Source organism: Mycteria americana, chromosome 25 (genome assembly GCF_035582795.1).
Source record: "Mycteria americana isolate JAX WOST 10 ecotype Jacksonville Zoo and Gardens chromosome 25, USCA_MyAme_1.0, whole genome shotgun sequence".
Lineage (NCBI taxonomy): Eukaryota > Metazoa > Chordata > Aves > Ciconiiformes > Ciconiidae > Mycteria > Mycteria americana.
This window is the reverse complement of record NC_134389.1, coordinates 627,322-643,640: the sequence shown is the minus strand read 5'-3', so window position 1 is coordinate 643,640 and position 16,319 is coordinate 627,322. Positions and strand designations below refer to the sequence as shown.

General features: G+C 62.9%; 3 protein-coding genes across 10 annotated transcripts in view; all 3 read right to left on the bottom strand.

Annotated features, from left to right (window-relative positions):
* The window catches only part of PI4KB (phosphatidylinositol 4-kinase beta), a 29,113-nt gene extending 25,671 nt beyond the window's left edge, over positions 1 to 3,442 (bottom strand). The window contains exons 1-2 of one of the 4 annotated variants that reach the window (XM_075525005.1): positions 3,317 to 3,442; positions 2,962 to 3,077 (exon numbers count right to left, since the gene is read on the bottom strand). The gene's annotated coding sequence lies outside the window, so the exon portion shown is untranslated. Of the gene's footprint in view, positions 1 to 2,961; positions 3,111 to 3,316 lie in introns of those variants that run through there. The other 3 variants (XM_075525007.1, XM_075525004.1, XM_075525008.1) reach the window with 3 other exon arrangements.
* A 653-nt stretch (positions 3,443 to 4,095) lies between these two features.
* RFX5 (regulatory factor X5) lies at positions 4,096 to 9,778 on the bottom strand. Of its 5 annotated transcripts, none has more exons than XM_075525011.1 (10): positions 9,399 to 9,778; positions 8,355 to 8,485; positions 7,626 to 7,690; positions 7,140 to 7,218; positions 6,837 to 6,962; positions 6,487 to 6,603; positions 6,039 to 6,120; positions 5,564 to 5,762; positions 5,277 to 5,374; positions 4,096 to 5,144 (listed from the first exon to the last, which is right to left on the bottom strand). In XM_075525011.1, the coding sequence occupies exons 2-10, from the start codon at positions 8,471 to 8,473 to the stop codon at positions 4,194 to 4,196; spliced, it is 1,836 nt and encodes a 611-aa protein (XP_075381126.1). In that variant the 5' UTR covers positions 8,474 to 8,485; positions 9,399 to 9,778; the 3' UTR covers positions 4,096 to 4,193. The 5 variants fall into 5 exon arrangements, with proteins under 5 accessions (XP_075381126.1, XP_075381129.1, XP_075381125.1 ...); XM_075525014.1 differs by having other exon boundaries at positions 7,140 to 7,222; positions 7,657 to 7,690; positions 9,399 to 9,776; XM_075525010.1 differs by having other exon boundaries at positions 5,564 to 5,765; positions 9,399 to 9,775.
* Positions 9,779 to 10,434: 656 nt separating this feature from the next.
* Positions 10,435 to 14,903, bottom strand: LOC142420657 (methanethiol oxidase-like). Its single transcript, XM_075524811.1, has 10 exons — positions 14,786 to 14,903; positions 14,260 to 14,445; positions 13,506 to 13,626; positions 13,103 to 13,285; positions 12,336 to 12,514; positions 11,643 to 11,721; positions 11,420 to 11,541; positions 11,210 to 11,302; positions 10,824 to 10,942; positions 10,435 to 10,681 (listed from the first exon to the last, which is right to left on the bottom strand). Exons 2-10 carry the CDS (start codon positions 14,425 to 14,427, stop codon positions 10,519 to 10,521), a joined length of 1,227 nt encoding a protein of 408 aa, XP_075380926.1. The 5' UTR covers positions 14,428 to 14,445; positions 14,786 to 14,903; the 3' UTR covers positions 10,435 to 10,518.
* Positions 14,904 to 16,319: the final 1,416 nt, after the last annotated feature.

Sequence of the window (16,319 nt, the reverse complement as noted above, 5' to 3'; positions counted from 1 at the left end):
GAGCGACTCAGCGCAACTTATTAGGCGATAGCTTAGGGGTTGGGGAAACTGAGGCACAAAGGGACTGTGACTGAGTCGGCTCATGTGGGGGCGATGGGCAGCGTGCTGCGAGCACCATTGAAGCGAGGACAAATAATTCTTCCTGGGGGACGCTGTGCCCTCTTTCAAGTCTGAAATCCCCTACCAGGAGAGACTCGGCACCGACAGAGATGGGCTCCCACTCATTTTTCAGACTTGGCTGAAGCCGATTCAACCTCTGCACAGCACATGGGTCTGCTTCAAAAAAAATAAAATGCCAGGTTCCAGACATCCCCAGAGGACAAACTCTGCCTGTAAACCCACCCTGCTGCACAAGGGCACTGCTGCAGGACTTTTCTACCACGGAGCAGCACCACTTCCCTCTCAAAGGATGCACACCACGGAGCAAGTGGCAGAGGGAAAGCAAAAAAGGTGAATTTTCAGGGAAAAGGGCAACGGGAGGCCCTGAGCCACAGACTGAGCGATCGCTGGCACCACAGACAGACAGGACGGGCTCCTCCATCCAGTGCAACCGCCCCGCGATGGAGCAGCCTTTGAGAGCCTTTCCTTGGGACACAGAACAAGCACAGCACAAGCACAGCTCCTCTCAGCTGACTCGGTGCCTCAAACCAGTACGTCAAAACCGACACACCGGACCAGCAGTTTTCTTAATAAAACAGCAGGTTATGAGCAAGGCTCTGCTGGAAGAGCCAGCATCAACTAAAGCAACCGCCGCAGGCGGCCCAAGCTTGCTCGCAGCTTAGCTCCGCACCATGCGGCTCCTCAAACCCATCCTGGTCCCCAGCCCAGTGGCGGGGCTCACCGGCTCTGTGACAGCACGGCACCGCTTGGCTCCTCTGGTGGGATGGGACGCAGGAGGCTCTGCTCTGGTTCAGCCTTGCCGGGATGCTCTCACTGCAAGGACTCCGCATCCCGGTGCCAAGTTGTGTTCAGCCAAGCCTGTGTGTCTGAAACAGCAATAACCCCGGGGCTCGCACAAGCAGAGCAACGACTCGCCCCTAAGTTTGGAATAAAATAAAAGCCACGCTGCAAGAAACGCAGCAGGAGAATGACAAACTACACAACGCGTTAAAGATCGGCTCCCAACGCTCCTCAGCCTCTTGGCTCCGTAAGGGAGAGACGCCTTGAACTCCCTACTCTGAATGTCCATCCACAGCAAACTATTTATAATTTGTCTTTGTGGCACCTTTCCTAGGAAGTCGTTCCGCCTCCCCCGCTGCGGAGCAACAGTCCCCAGGCTGCAGAGGGGACGCCGCAGCCTGCCAGCCCCAGAACCACACCGCCAGCGCTTCCTTCATTCCTTTCTCCTCCGCAAATGATACAGCCCCACAGGAAGAAGTTAAATCCAGAGATTTACTTATAAATTAACTTCCCCATTTAAAAAAAAAAAATTAAAAAATTGTGGGAGCACTAAAATCTCTCTCACCTCTGAGAAGTGCCGCAGCCCTTTGGAAAAGGCAGCTTTTGCTGCAACAGGCGTCGCTTCGGCGAGGAAGCCCTTTGCAAACCCCCTCCACAAATACCACAGCAGCGGCTCACCCGACACGTTACTCACACAAACTCGTCCAACCTTTTGTCCTCTTCCGTCGCACCTCGCACCTCTCCGCCCCTGATGAGCATTAATTACGATCCCTGAGCAAGCGAGGACAAACCCTTCCATCCCAGCAACCTGTTTCCAAGCACACCAAACCCTTAAGCAAGCCGTGCTGGCACAGCCACCATGGGAAGTTTCCTCCTCCCAATGATCACAAGGTACTTTTCGCCTGAACATTCCCACGCTCGTTTATATATGTAAATTCACTATTTCAAGTTGCTGCTGTTACCCACAGTCATGTCTGAGCCTTTATCTAAAGCGTGACTTGAAATAAGCTGTCTACATGAGACTTAAAATGGAAGGAGAAAAGGCAGGAGCCCACATCCCCAGCTCGGACTCCAAGAGCAGCTCTTCCGCTGCCGATCCAAGCAGGGACCCTGAACTGTGTGATGACAAATCAGCTGTGATTTAAGGAGCACGCGACCATGGCACAGACTGAAATCCCATTCAGATTGCCAAGCAAGAAGTCAGAGACTATTATCTCTGCCGAGCAGAGACTGCAGGTTGAGCCCCAGGCCTCTGCAGGAGCAAACCCCTCAGCACTCACACGAGTCGAGGGTGGCCTCCAACACGGCCACCGGTTCGCACAGAGAGCGATGAAGTCCCCAGAGGGAGTTCAAAACCTCAGAGGCGCTGAAAAGCCTCTGCTCTTCCAGCCAGCGCTGAGCGGGACGGCAGCGGCACTGGGCGAAAGAGCTGGAAACCAGTGTTTCCACCCAGAGCTGTACCCAGTTACTTCCCCTCGCTGCTTCTCCAAGTTTCACCATGGGTTAAAGAGAAGTAGGGGATAGCAAAGGGAGCGATTACGTATTATTATTATTTATCACGCCTAAAGTTAACAACTAAGTTCACGCCTAACAACTTGAAGCAAAAGTTTCAGGGGGAAAAAAAGCATCGACGGATTACTGACCCGCGGCAAACACACATCTCTTAAGAACCGCTGCTCAGCAGCCCACCAACCGAGCACATTACATAATATCTCCGGTCTTTAAGTAGATATTTTAGGCAATTACAAAGCACGAGGGGCAGCAGATGGCTCCGGAGGGGTTGGCAAAGCCTAGTCAGAAATGACAGTCTAACGGCACAGAGAAAATCAGCTGAAAAAGTCCCTTAACAGGTCCTTGCGACACTTATCCAGCTGGCCTATGCCACGAGCCCAGCTGCATCCCTGAGGGGGGACGTGCCTTCGGGCCAGCGGCCAGCACCGAAGCCAGAGAGGTTGGTGTCCTCCCTGCCGGCGCAGCGGGATTTAGGGAAGGCGGCTGGCAGAGGTTATCGCCCCTGTGCCCTGGAAGGATAAGGATAAGGACAAGGATAAGCAGCGGTACCTGGTGCAATCCCATCCCGCACGGCCACGTCTCCGGTCTGGGATGCCAACGCACGGGGCAGCGCAGGCGGCTCATCCTGGGCAGCGGCTCCGCGGGGCTCCGGGGACGATCGGCTGCTGCTAGGGGAGGCAGAACAAAAAAAAAGGGGGAAAAATTATTTTCCTGCGCGACGAGGCGCTCCTGGCCCGCAAAGCCCCGGCCGCCGGGCCGCCGCCGGTGCTGGCGAGCCCGGGGGAGGCGGCGGAGGCCCCGGCCAGCCCCGCTCTGCCCCCGCTCAGCCCCAGGGGCCCGGCCCGGGAGGAGGCGGCGGCGGCGGCTGCGCGGGAAGGGACGCGGGCCGGGGCCGGCGACTGACCTCCCGGAGCGGCCGCAAAACCGACCCGAGAGAGCCCCAGTCCCCTCCCCAGCCCGGGCCGGGGGGACAGGGCGGGGGCCCGGGGGAGGCCGCGGGGGACCCAGAGAAGGCCGCGGGGAGCTCAGTGCCTCCCGGCGCGGGGGCTCCCGGTGCGGCGGCGCGGCGCTCACCTGCGCGGGGCCGGGGCCGGGGCCGGGGCCGGGGCCGGGGCCGGGCCGGAGCGGAGCGGAGCGGCGGGGCGGAGCGGAGCGGAGCGGGGCGGGTCGGGCCGGGGCGGCGGGGGCAGGCGCAGGCCCCGGCGGCCCGGGCTGCCCGCGGCGCCGCCTGACGGGGCTGAGGGGCCGGGCGGGCCTGGCCGCCCGCGAGCGCCCCCTGCCGGCCCGGCGGCACCCGCGCGGCGGGGCCTCGGGTGCGTGGCCGAGCATCGAGGGGCGTGGCCCGGCGGAGGGGGCGGGGCGGCACCCGCGGCCGGCGGAAACCGGCGTTTCCCCGTTGCAAACCGGCTCTGCCAGCGCAGGCCTCGGCGGGGGAAGCGAGGCGCGGCTCCGCGCCTGCCCGGCGCCCCCGCGGGCCCGTCCCCACGCGCGTCCCCCCGCCGCGGCTGCAGGCCGCGACACCCGCCCCGGCCGCTCGATGCCCCCCCCGCGGCTTCACCCACCCCCGGCCGGGGCGGGGCCGAGCCGCGGCCCCGCCCCCCCGCCCCGCCCCCGCGGGGCAGCCGGAGCCCCAGCGCTGCCCCCGACCCGCTGCGGGCCACAGACAGGACAGACGGACGGACGGACGGAGTGCTTGGGTTTTAATGTCGGGGCGCAGGGCAGGGCCGGGGGGGGGGCACCCACAGCCGGCGGGGTCCCGGGGGGCAGCCGGGGCGCAGCCCCTAAGTGCCAGGGTGGGCGCAGAGCCCTGCCCGCCCCGGGGAGCCCCCCCGGGACGCGGGGGCGCGGGGGGACGCGTCCAAGTGCTGGGAGGCGGCAGCGGCAGGATCGGCCCCTGCCTGCGTCTGTCCATGGCGCTGCGTGGGGGGGGTCCCCGCAGCCCCGGGGTCACCCAGGGGGGACCCGGCCTTGCCTGGGCTCCGCCGCGCCGCCTCCTCCTCCGGTGCCGGCTCGCGGCCGGTCCTGCCATCCTGGATGATGCTGACCTGGGCGGGCACGGAGCCCCCGGCCGGGCCGTCCCCGAGGGGGCTGGCGGCACTGCCACCGCCGGGCGAGCCACCGCCATCGGCACCCGGAGCCACGCCGCGGCGAAGCTCCGCCGTCTCCCCCGGGGACCCCGCACCCCCTTCCTCCGGCCTCTTCCGCGGTCGCCCTCGTCTCCGCTTCTGCGGGGCGGCGTCACCGGCCGGCTCCGGGGGACGCTTGGTGGTCTTGGGGCGCTGCGAGTCCTGGGGGCCGGGACCCTCGCCACCCCCCGCGCTGCGGGGGTTGGCAGGGCTCTCGGCCGCGGGGACGCCCACGCCGGGCAGCAGCACGTTGAGGACGGGGACGGCGGCTTGCTGGCTCAGTAGCCCCGCCGCCCCGTTGGCCCCCGGGGCCAGCCCCAGGGGCAGGGAGGGGGAGGCCGTGCCCACCGGCAGCGGCAGGGCCACCTTGACCGTGCCCCCCAGGGGGGCTGCCGTGATTTTGGGAGCCAGGACAGGAGGGGAGGAGCGGACGGCCGCGGCACCGGGCGCTGTCGGTCGCTCCCCCGGCGGGATGCGGGGCAGGAGCAGGGGCAGGCGGGCGACCAGGGCGTTCACCTGGGGGCTGCTGGCCGCCTTGGGGGGCTCCGGGGGCTTCTTCTTCTCAGGCCGAGGCAGGACAGGGGGCTTGGGGCCGCTCTCCTTGATCTGCAGGCAGAGAGAGGCGTTGGCAGTGGGGACGTCATGGTGGAGCCGGGCTGCTTCCCCACACGTGCCCCCCCACGCTGAGTGGGGGACCCGGGGGTCCTGGCTCCCCACCCAGCTCCAGCGGGGTCTCACCTGGCCCTGGCTCTTGTCGCCGCTCTCGGAGGTGTCCAGGCCGTTCTTCTTCACCGTCGACGGGGCCCGACTCTCACGGTGGATCTTCTCCGTGCTCTCTGTGGGTGCACAGAAGGGGATGAAAGGGGGGGGAAGCCCCCGGCCCCTCTGCGCTCACCCACGCCGTGGGCAGCCGGAGGGGGACGCTGCATCCCGGGGGGACCCCACCTCCCAAACCCTCTGTGCCTCTTGGGGGTCCGAGTGAGCCCGACGGGGGGCGAGCGGGGCCGGGGCTCCGCCCCACCCACCTGAGACCACCATGGCCATGACCAGGTCGGCGCGGGCCGAGCGGGAGCTGATGATGTGCTGCTGGATGAGGAACTGGGCCACCTCCACGATGTTGTTGAAGGATCGTTTCAGGATCTTCTCGGCCCAGTCACAGGTCAGGGCGCAGGCTGCCTCCATCACCTCGCTGTTGTAGGACTGCACCAGGTCCGTCAGCTCCGACTGCTGTCGGTGGGATAAGCCGTGAGCCCCTGCGGCACGGGACGGGACGCCCCGGATGCGAACAGGGCCTGATCCTGACACCCCGCACGTCACAAGCCTGCACAGGCGGGCAGGTCCTCGTCCACCCTTGGGGAGGCTCGCGGAACAGAGCAGAACCTGCTCCCAGAGAGGGCATCCCTCCACCCCCCGCCTTCGTTAGATCTAACGAGCGAGGAGGTTCGTTACCCCACCAAAAGAAGGCCGGTGAAACCCAAGCCACAGAGGCAGCAGACTTACGGTCTCCGTCACTTTGAGGTCCAGGCTGGGCAGGGGCGGCAGGCTGACCACCGTCTTCCTCCGGATCCCGCTGTAGCAGTACGTTTGGCAGGGTTAAGGCGTTTCGCTGGCACACCAACGCGGCTGCGAGAGGTTACGACTCAAAGGGGCGCGGCTGCGGGGCTCCCGATGGGCTTGTCCTGGAGGTGGGACAGCAGCCAGCCCCCTGCACGCCATGAGCTCCCCCAGGCTGTCCCGAGTGTACAGGCCAGGGCAACTCCAAGCCCCTCTCGGGCAACTGAGCTGAACCTTCAGGAGCCGAAAAACCAGGAACCAGACCCTCTCAGAAGCTACAAAATACCACCTCGTGCAGAGACGTATAAATGGGGAAAACTAGAGAAGCAGCTGTCGCCACCAGACCAGCCAGCTCCCCGGGCTTCCCTGGCCAGCCGGGCACGCGAAAGGATATTTCGACTGTCCTCGGCCTCCCAGCCTTCGGGCTTTGATGTTTGGGAAGATCTCCCGGATGATCTTGCCGAAATTGGCAGTGCTCAGAGGGCGACAGCAGAGGTTATCGCAGTATCGCCTGCCGGGGAGAGCTGCAGGTTAAAGCCCTCGAGCCCTTCTCACTGCCCTCCAGACGCACCCGCTTCTCCCTGCTGACGTGGCTCGTTTCAAGAGCCCAAGGTTGGGCAGGGCCATTCCCAAAAAAACCCAGGCGCTCGCTGCCCTCCAAACCGACCTCCCCGCCGGGCTTCGCTGGACAAGCTCGGCCCCGGGGAGAGAGGCTCCTCGTGCCAGGCCAGCCCCTGTGCTCACTTGTAGGCGTCGTAGACGTCCTGCTTGGGCAGGCAGGTGTCCGTGTGCTCTTCCAGGTGGTTCCGGATCCAGTTGCACGCGTGCATGTACTCGGCCGTGCTCAGCGAGCTCAGGTCCAGGCTACCGCTGCTCCCGGGGGAGCCCGAGACAAACATTTAATTAGCGGAGAAGCGGCACAAGCAGGACAGGAGAAGGCAGAGCTGCGACAATCTCCCTCCTGGCCTCTTGTGATCCGTGTCCCCTGCCACCATCCTGAGAGCCCCTGCTCTCCCGGACGCAGCCCTGGCTCGCTCCGGCACCCACCTCTTCTCCCCCAAGCTCGGTCCTGACGGCAGCTGGAGGTAGAGGTAGAGCTTGTCGTTGTCTGAAAACTTCTGGACATCTTGCTACGGTCAAGGGTCCACAGGGAGGGGGAGAACGGACCAGAGACAAAGAACGGTTAAGGATCCAAAATAAGGAAGAGCTGCTGCAGGCAGCGCTCCCGTTACCCTCTTAACGGCAGTAACCGATAGGGCATTGAAACCGGAGCAGCTTTGTCAGCATGAACACAGCCTGCGCGCCAGAGAACCGGGTAAACGAAGTCACAGAGCTGCCCCTCGAGGGGACTGGAAAGGGTTGTCCCACGCAGGGCGGGGGGAGTGGGTGCCACCCCCTGGGCAGGGTGATCAGGGGTTTCTCGGGCCTAATCCCCACAGCCGGATCCTGACCCAAGGGGAAACGGGACCAGGCAAACCCCAGGGTTCAGTTTAGCTAGGAGAGGAGGGAGGTGGAGACGCGTCGTTCCCTCACCCTCAGCACAACGTGCCGCGGAGGCACTCACCAGGATGGAGTCGACTTTGTTCTGCACGGATTTGCTGCGCGGGACAGAGACAAAAAGCGTTACCACAGAGCAGGACGACACCGCAGCAGCCGGGGCACTCCTCAACCCGCCCAGCTCTCTGCCACAGCCGCTGCCTGGGGCTCCTGAGCACAGCACCGTCCCCGGGCCCTTCCAGACCCTACACACGCACCCCGGGGTGAGCGGCAATGCCAAGATGGGGACGCTGGAGCACCAAGAGCCGAAGGCTGCCTGCACCCGTGGGTCAGCGCAGCCCGTTGTCCCCATGCTCCGGGCTTCCCTGTGCACCCACAACCCCGCTCTAGAGCTGCGTGCTCTACCCTAACGCCAGCGAGAGCAGAGCAGGCATAAAACCACATCCCACGGAGTTGTAGCAGACCGATCTGCGCTACCGTGAATCCCTGAATTGATTTTGCACCCAAGACAGGCAGCAACCTGCCGGCAGCGCGGCGCGGGGCTGCGCTCTGTGTACAGCACCTAGCAGGGGACCGAGCAGGGCACGCCTGAGGCCGTGCCACTCTGCAGCGCCAGCACCCACGCAAGATGCTGCAAGGCACCGCAACGCTTATCCCTTCGGTCCCGGGGCTGCAAATTAATCAACCTTATTAAGTTAGCCCACATTTGGTGACGCTCAGATTAACTGGAAGAGCTGCCCGGGGAAAAGCGAGCGCTGCCCTTACGAGATGGTGCTCTTCAGCTCCTGCAGCAGCGTGCTCGACTCGGTCGTGCTGCCCTGGGAGCTGCCGGGTGACAAACTTCCCTTTTTGGCAGCTTGGGTGCTCAGCTCTTCGTCAGCCATGACATTTGGTTCCTGTCAGGAGGTGAAAACCAGAAATTCAACTAAAAAAAGGGGAAGAAAAACCCTTCAGAGTTGTAAAGCTCCCACCGGGCACCCGCAGGGCTGACCTCCGGCCGCCTGCCCCCAGGCTGGGCTCGGGGAGAGAGGCAGGGCAGAGCGGGGTGGCCGTGGGGCCCGGCGCAGCCCGAAACTCGCCCGCCCTCAGCCCCCTCCATCCTGGTCCGAAGACGTGCCCCGGCTCTGCGGGCTGAGCTCCATCAGCGCCAGCGGGCGAGGGGAGGGCTGGGACATCAGTGGGACACGAGCCACCAGTGGACGTGGAAATGGCCCCAGTGGTCCCAGGAGGGGCATCTCCAGCAGCAGAGACTGCGACTGGCTCCGGGTACCCCGTTCCTGGCTGGGGACAGGGATGCTGGGGGACGCTGGAGAGCGGCCCTGGCCCAGCGTGCCCGGGAGGGGACCAGAAGAGCAGGTCCCCGCAGGCCTGGTGTGCCCCAGGCTGGGGATGCTGAGGGGGACGATGACAGTCCCATGGGTCCTGGATGCAAGCCCCCAGGGGCGTGGGGACAGGGGAACAGGGATGATGGGGGCAGCAGGAGGGCGGGTCCCCAGGGGCATGGGGACATGGGGCAGCAGGAGGGCGGGTCCCCAGCGGCACGGGGACATGGGGCAGCAGGAGGGCGGGTCCCCAGGGACAGGGACACCAGGAGAGCAGGTCGACGCGGGACAGGGGGTACGGGAGCTCCGCGACAGCGCAGCCCCACCGGTGCCAGCTGCCGGGGAGGGGACGGGGGTCAGGGACAGCCGCGTCCCGGGCCGGGGAGCACCGGGCCAGGCCCGGCGGGGCTGGGGTCGCACCGGACCGGACCGCGCCTCCCCCCGCCCCGCAGCCCGGCGGGCCCGAGGCGGCCCGACCCGCACCCACCTGCGGGCGGCTACAGCCGGGGCGCGGCCCGCCTCATGCCCGGCCGGTCCGGTCCGGTTCGGTCCGGTCCGGTCCGGTCCGCTTCGGTCCGGTCCGGTCCCCGCCACGTGCCGCTGCCCCGCGCGCAACAGGAACCGAAAGTGCTGCGCCCCAACCGGGACGCGCGCGCGGACCCCGCCGGCCGCTTTTTTCTGATTGGCTACGGCACCGCTGGTCTGCCCGGATACTGCGCTCTCCTTTAATGCGATTGGCTGCTCTGGCTTTCCTACCCGGATACAAGCGGGGTCGGTCTACTGAGTGGCCGCGCGCGAGCCGAAGTCTGCCTAGTAACAGGCTTCTGATTGGTGGGGCGGGAGGAGGAAGCACGAGTGGAAAGGAGCCCGTGCGCGTGCAGCGCGCGTGCGGTGTGCACGCAGCGTGCGTGTGTGCAGTGCGCGTGCAATGCGTGTGCATGCACGTAGCGTACGGGCACGCAGCGCGCACCGCGCCCCCGCCCGCCCAGCGCGTGCATGCGTGCACAGAGCGGGTGCGCGCACCCTGCGCGCACGCGGCCCGCGATTGCAACGCGTGTACGCGCAGCGCGCGTGCAATGGGTGTCCGCGTGCAGCGGGTGTCCGCGCGGTACGCGCGCGGTGCGCGTGTAAGCGGACGGCACGGGTGCGCTGTGTGCACGTGCCGGGCACTGCGCGTGCAGCGGACGCGTGCGATACGCGCGTGTGTGCAGCCCGTGTTTACGCGGGCAGCGTCCGTGCAAGCCAGAGGCTCCCCCGCCCAGCGTATAAACCAGGTTTGCCTTTTTTTGGGAGAGAACGCTCTCGGCGCTGAGCCGGGCGGCACAAGGGGCGCGTCAGGGCAGTCCCGGCTGTTAAGGAGAGGTTCGCGGTGTCGAGGCCCTGGGTTGGTCACACGTTTCGTCTTCTGGCTCCTGAAAACCGTTTAAAAACAAGATGCGAGGCGGGGTGAGCTGCTGCTGCTGCGGAGGACGGCAACCTCTCCGTTTTATTTAAGCAAGCGTGGGATGCACGGGTCGCGGGCGGTTTGCTGAGTGTGTGAAACTCCCGAAGCCGTCGTGCACTGGGATTTTGGGGCGCAGAGAAGCTTTGGGGGCAGCAGAAGGTAGCTAAACCCAAATATCGGAGGTGCAGTCCCCGCCGGGGTAGCGGATCTCGTGCGCCAGGCAGGGCCCGTCGGGCTCCTTCCCAAAATCCACCAGGAAGCTCTTGTTGACCGTCAGGCCGCCCCGCTCCGTGTCCACGTCCAGCTGCAGCATGACGGAGCCGTCCCTGCGGAGGGGCGAGAGCGGGGAGGCTGGGGGGGGCCGGGAGCTCCTTGGGGAGCTGCCGAAATTCGGTCCCTGAGCCGCAGGGTCTGTGCCTCCCGCCTGACGAGCTCGTACAATCATCCTCATTTATCAAAGTTTCTTACTTGACAAGGTCGGGGTAGAACTGCCTGTCCCAGGCGCTGTAGAGGGACGTGGTGACATACAGCCTCTTCCCGTCCAAGCTGAGCTGGATCATCTGGGGTCCCCCCGGCACCCTCTTCCCCTGGGAGCGGGCGGAGGAGCAGACGTGCTGCTGGAGGGTGCTGGACCGGGCGACGCCTCCGCCTCCCCCAGACCGGCGGCACGGGCTGCCATGTCCGTCCCATGGGATGTGGTGGAGCAGAACCGCAAGGACCCGCTCCCCAGCCTTGCCGCCACTGCCCAGCACGCTCCGTGGCAGAGCTGTCGCTGGCATCGCTCAAGGCGGAGGTGGGACCGAGCAGATGGTGGGGGCAATGTCTTGGGATTTTGGGGAGACGGCCGAGCTCACCTTGATCAAAAATGGGTCTGGCTGGCTCTGCAGCTCTTCGTCCCGGCACACGGTCACGGGTCCTCCCTTGGTGATGCTGCCACCCACGAAGACCTGCAAGAGACCAAAGGTCTGGGTGGCCGAGACGGCGAGGATGGGGCTGATCCCAGCTGTCCCCAAGAGATGGAGGAAAACTGTCGGGATGCGACCCGGAGCCTGCTGCTGCCTCACCTGCCCCACCAGCTTGGGCTTGCGGGTGTTGGAGATGTCGTACTGGCGGATGTCTCCGTGCAGCCAGTTGCTGAAGTACAGGAACCTGTCGTCCAGCGAGATGAGGATGTCGGTGATGAAGCCTTGGGGAGGGTACGACAGAGCTGCACAAACAGGCGGCAGCACCAGCAGCGCGCGGGGAAGCCGGGGAGCCCCTCGGCACCCGGCCTGGGGATGCACTGACCTGGCATGTCCGGGAGGAGCCATCCCTCCACCTTCTTGCTGGGGACTTGGATCACCTTCTCGGCCGCCCAGTCTCCTTGCTGCAGGAGGTGTGGGACAGAGCACGGCCCCGGGGGGCTCAGCATGCGTGGCAGAGGCAGGGTAAGACCCGATGCTGGGGCAGATGCTGCGTCCACCACCTCTAGTCTCTAGGGTTGTAGCTCAGCCACTTTGCCAGCCATCTCTGGCTCTGCAGAGCCATGAGGAAGATGGGCTCTGGGACCTGAGGAAGGGCTTTGGAAGCCAAAAGCTTGTCTAATTTTCCAGCTAGATTAGCTGGTTTGGTGAAAGATGTTCTGTCTCCTCACCCAGTTCGTCATTATGCACAACAACAGACACCAAGAAGAATATTGCTTGGGCTGTTGTAAATCCACAACAAAGGTAAAAATAAATCTCCTTTAAATGAAATCATTTCAGCCTAAACTGCTGCCAGTCAGAACAAGTCCTCTGGTGAGATTACTCCAAGCCAGCTCATGTTCTGGGTGCAGAGAGGCGGCTGCACAGCACGGGGAGGCGAGTGTGTGCATCGGCAGGGACCAGAGTCACGCTGGGAGGACGGCAGGGGACGCGGGAAGCGGGATGCTGCGCAGAGTCGTGTGGCTCGGTCAACCAAGGGGCAGCAGCCCTTTTCCACTAACACTGGGAGAGCGCATACCTCGGTCTTGTAGAAGCGGTGGATGGCACTGCTGATGGTGCAGCCCACGTAGCCCTCGGCAGCGTCGGGGTTGTGGAGGAAGCGGATCTCCAGGGGGGCCGCGTCCTCGCCCACATCGATGGCCTGGATGTAGGTGTGAGTGGTCCAGTCCCACACGTTGAGGTGGCGTCCGTAGCGCCCTGGGAGGGAGGGTTAGAGGGGATGCTGGGAGGGAGGGTTAGAGGGGATGCTGCGAGGCGCAGGGTCTCAAGGAGATGTGCTACGGGTTCGGGTGAGTCCTCGGCCCCTTTAGCTCCCCGCAGGGACAACCCCATGGTCTCTGCACCAGCACGCGCCGGTTGCTTTGGACCTTGGCAAAAGCCACGGGAAGGTGCCCAGCATCCAACAGGGACCATCTCGCTAGGACGTGGCTGGGAAGGGCAGTGTAACCTTTCGGGGGGAGCTGGGCTGAGATGGGGCTTCATCCCTACAGCCAACATCCAACCCCTCGTACAGCTCAACAGCAGAATTTATGGACTGTCTTGGGCTGAACTTCTGGTGCTTGCAACTAAAGTGTGTTCACAGTAAATGAGCTGGGCTTGTCTTTTTTAAATCCATGGATCTCTAGGAATTGGTTTGAAATTAATTTTGCAAGCGAACTGTCTCGGATGATTTTATCTACGTCCATTAGACGCCAGCTCCCACTAGCAACAGAAGAGGACTGAAATTTGGCCTCGCAGTCCGCTCAGCATCTCTCTCCCGAAGTATTTAAACAACAGTGTTCTCACCTTTCTTCAGATCATTTGGGTCAAACCCATATCCCAGGCATTTTGGGATTCCCCATTCAGTGCTGATCAGGACGTTATGGCGTGGCTGGTACCAGAAGTCATAACCCATTGGGGGGATCTTGTCCCCTTTCTCCCAGTTCCCCTTGATCTCGAAGGTCTCTCCGTCCAGCAGAATAAAGCCGCCTGATGCAGAAGCAAAACCACATCGGTAGTGAGGAAACAATCCAGATTAACAGTTTATGTGTTATAAAACAAGCAGCGACAGACAGATCAACCCATTGCAGACCAGGCTGCTGAATGGGCTGGGAGTCCTGGACGAAGCCTCCAGGACAGCTCTGGATGTGGGGACTGTTCCTCCTGTCCCAGCACCCTCTCCCTGGAAGACTAGGGGGGACTGGGGTACCTTTCCCGCTGCCGGCTGGGTCTCCCAGGGTGCTGATCATGATTTCACCACTGCCCAGGCAGTGGGAGGTGTGGGGGTAGCCCAGGTTGCACTTCCAGAAGACGTCCTCTGAGTTGACAACCTGCCGGGGAGTTCACAGGCACCGTCACATCCTCCATGCCGGGCTGTCCCAGGCGAGAAAGGTGTTCGCTGCTGCACTGAATGCAGGTTCACAAGCCTGGTGTTGCACCGTGGCGTGGCCGGGCAGCTCCTGCCTGACCTCAAGATGGGACTTGCCGTGCAGCCAGAGGGGCTGAGCGCCCGAGCTGGGGCAGAGCATGCACGGTCCTGCGTCCCCAGGCATGCCGGCACACGGGGTGGCTGCTGCGCTCAGCCCGAGAAGCTGGCTGCAGGCCACCAGCGAGGCCCTCGCACATCCAGGCATGGGGCGAGCTGCAGGCAGGTGCCCGGGGCTCCTTCGGAGACACACGCCGCAGGCAAGACACGGGCTGTAAACATGACGGGCAGTGCTGGGCCTGGCACCCGGCGTGCCCTGGTGCCCTCCTGCACGGAGCCAGATGGAGAACTCAGTATTTGCACATCAGCAGGAGAACAACCACCTTCCACAGCCTTCCCGTACTGTCATCCAGACATCAGGGTCCCGCTAAGCTCTTAGATGTCCCCCAAAGCCTCTTTGCCAAGCTGTTCCCACAGCCAGAAGCCACGATCCCAGACCTTTAGCCTTTAACGTGTATCGGCACCACCTCCAAGGTACCTTGAAAAGCCTGGGAGCTCGCAGGTCGGTTCCCACATCCACCACGTAGATGCGGGAGGAGATGAAGCTGGGGAGGATCAGGCGGTTCCGCTTCTTGGTGGCATCCCCGAAGCAGCTGCTGCAGGCGTTCCACCCGGAGTGGTGCAGCTCGTCCCCCAGGTTGGGCATGGGCAGGCGGTGGATCACCTGCAAAGTCCCGGCCCTGCTTACACTGGTCTTTCCTCTGCCCAGTGCAGGATCGCAGGCAGAGCAGGGAGCTCAGTGCATTGCAGACCCCACCACAGGGTCAGGATGCCTCGAGCAAGCCTCACCCTGCAGAGGGGAGCGATGGTGCACAGAGGATCCTAAGGATGGGGTGTGAAGTGGATTTTACATGTGTTTCCTAAGCACAGGAAGGCTCAGAGTCTTGGGAAGAAGCGGACAGGCATCAGCCTTCAGTACTGAGCCAGCAGCTTTGGGGAGCGTGAAGGACAAGCACTGAGCTGTTTCCCAGGCCAGTTTAGTACCGAGATAAAGCATTTGGTACCTGGCAATAGTGCGGAGATTTGGGGTTGACATCCACAGTGGCTAGAAAGTCAGGTTTCTTCCTCCCAGTGTTCCTGTAGATGCAGGGCACATACACAATCTCCTCCCGGGGACCTTTCAAGACAGAAACGTTGCATGAACATCAGCAGAAACCACCTCTGACAGAGGAAAAACCTTGCAGGAGTCTCTGGTCAGCCTCGATCTCCCTCCCGGGGAGCCGGTGTGTTCCCCCATATGTATGGGGCAGTTGGATCTCCACCTCTCTGCTGTACCAGAGGCACTAGGCTGGGCTCTCTTTGGAGGGGGCTGCCCTGCGGGGGTTTGGGCTTATTCAGATCCCTTGCCCTGGGAAGGGATCTCTGGACCTCAGAGTCCCCAAGGAAGCCCACGGCTTTGGGATCATCCCATGCCTGCGAGCCCTTCCCCAATCCTGTCAGTCACACGAATCAAACCACATTGTGTCTCATTTCCATCACATCTACACAGGAGAAGCCTTAACACAGAAGAAGTGCTTGCCAGACTGAAGTCAAAGGCAAAAAGTCCCCCAAGCCCCTGTGCAGTCCCATGGTCCTACCGAGCAGTGAAAATCTACCGTGACGTGGTGGTGCAAGAGCTCCCTGCCTGCAGGGCATCCCGCTGGGAAAGGAAGAAGGGCTCTGCCCCAGGGATGTCCTCGCAGTGACAGGTCTGCCATGCTCCCTGCTCCCCAAACAGGAGCTGCTGGCCTGGTGCACGCGCTGCTGCTGATAGCAGCGTGATCAGCTTTGCTGGGAAATGGCTTTGCTCTGGGACCTGAGCACTGCCCAGCCCTCAAGCAAGGACATTCAGACCCCACGGAGTCTCCTTATCACTGCAGAGGAAGTACCCGCTCTCGGTTGTGTCAGGACAAAGTACTGCCGAAGCGAGGGCTAGTGGGGAAGAACTGGTTTAGGAAATGCTGAGGAAGAGAGAGTGGTGGGAAACAGAGACAGAGAGGTGATTTGGGACCTTTGGATTTGATCCAAAACAGGTAATAGCTGGCTTTGCAACAAGGTACCTTTATACACCTTTACACAGCGGTGCCTGTGTTAGTCTTGGGTTTGAGAGCAGCTGCCAAACACCGAAGGATCCCATCCCTGCAGCTGCAGTGGCACCAGAAGTCAGGGTACGGGACACGGCCACAGAGCTCATCCACCTCCCGAGGCATCCAAAGGACACCAAGGAGCTTCTCGCCACCTGCTCGGGAGCCTGACCTGCCAGATCTCTGCATGGAAGAGCTTTTTGGGTGCCAGAGTTACTCAGCACCACTGAAGCAACCAGGTAGTTCCCAAGGGAACTTGCCAGAGTAGCAGAGTCAGTGGGATTTGTGCCATTTGCTATTAATTTAAATCACTGTTCAGCCCTGCCAACGCGCGGGGATGCTTTAAAGACTCATCTCTTCATTGTTTTCTTGGTTTAAAGACGTTTCAGGGATAGGAATCACAGATCATCAGCAAGCTCCAGAGCTCTCTAAGGTTTCAAGGATGCGTTTGCTAAGCCCTAGAGAAGAGGATTAA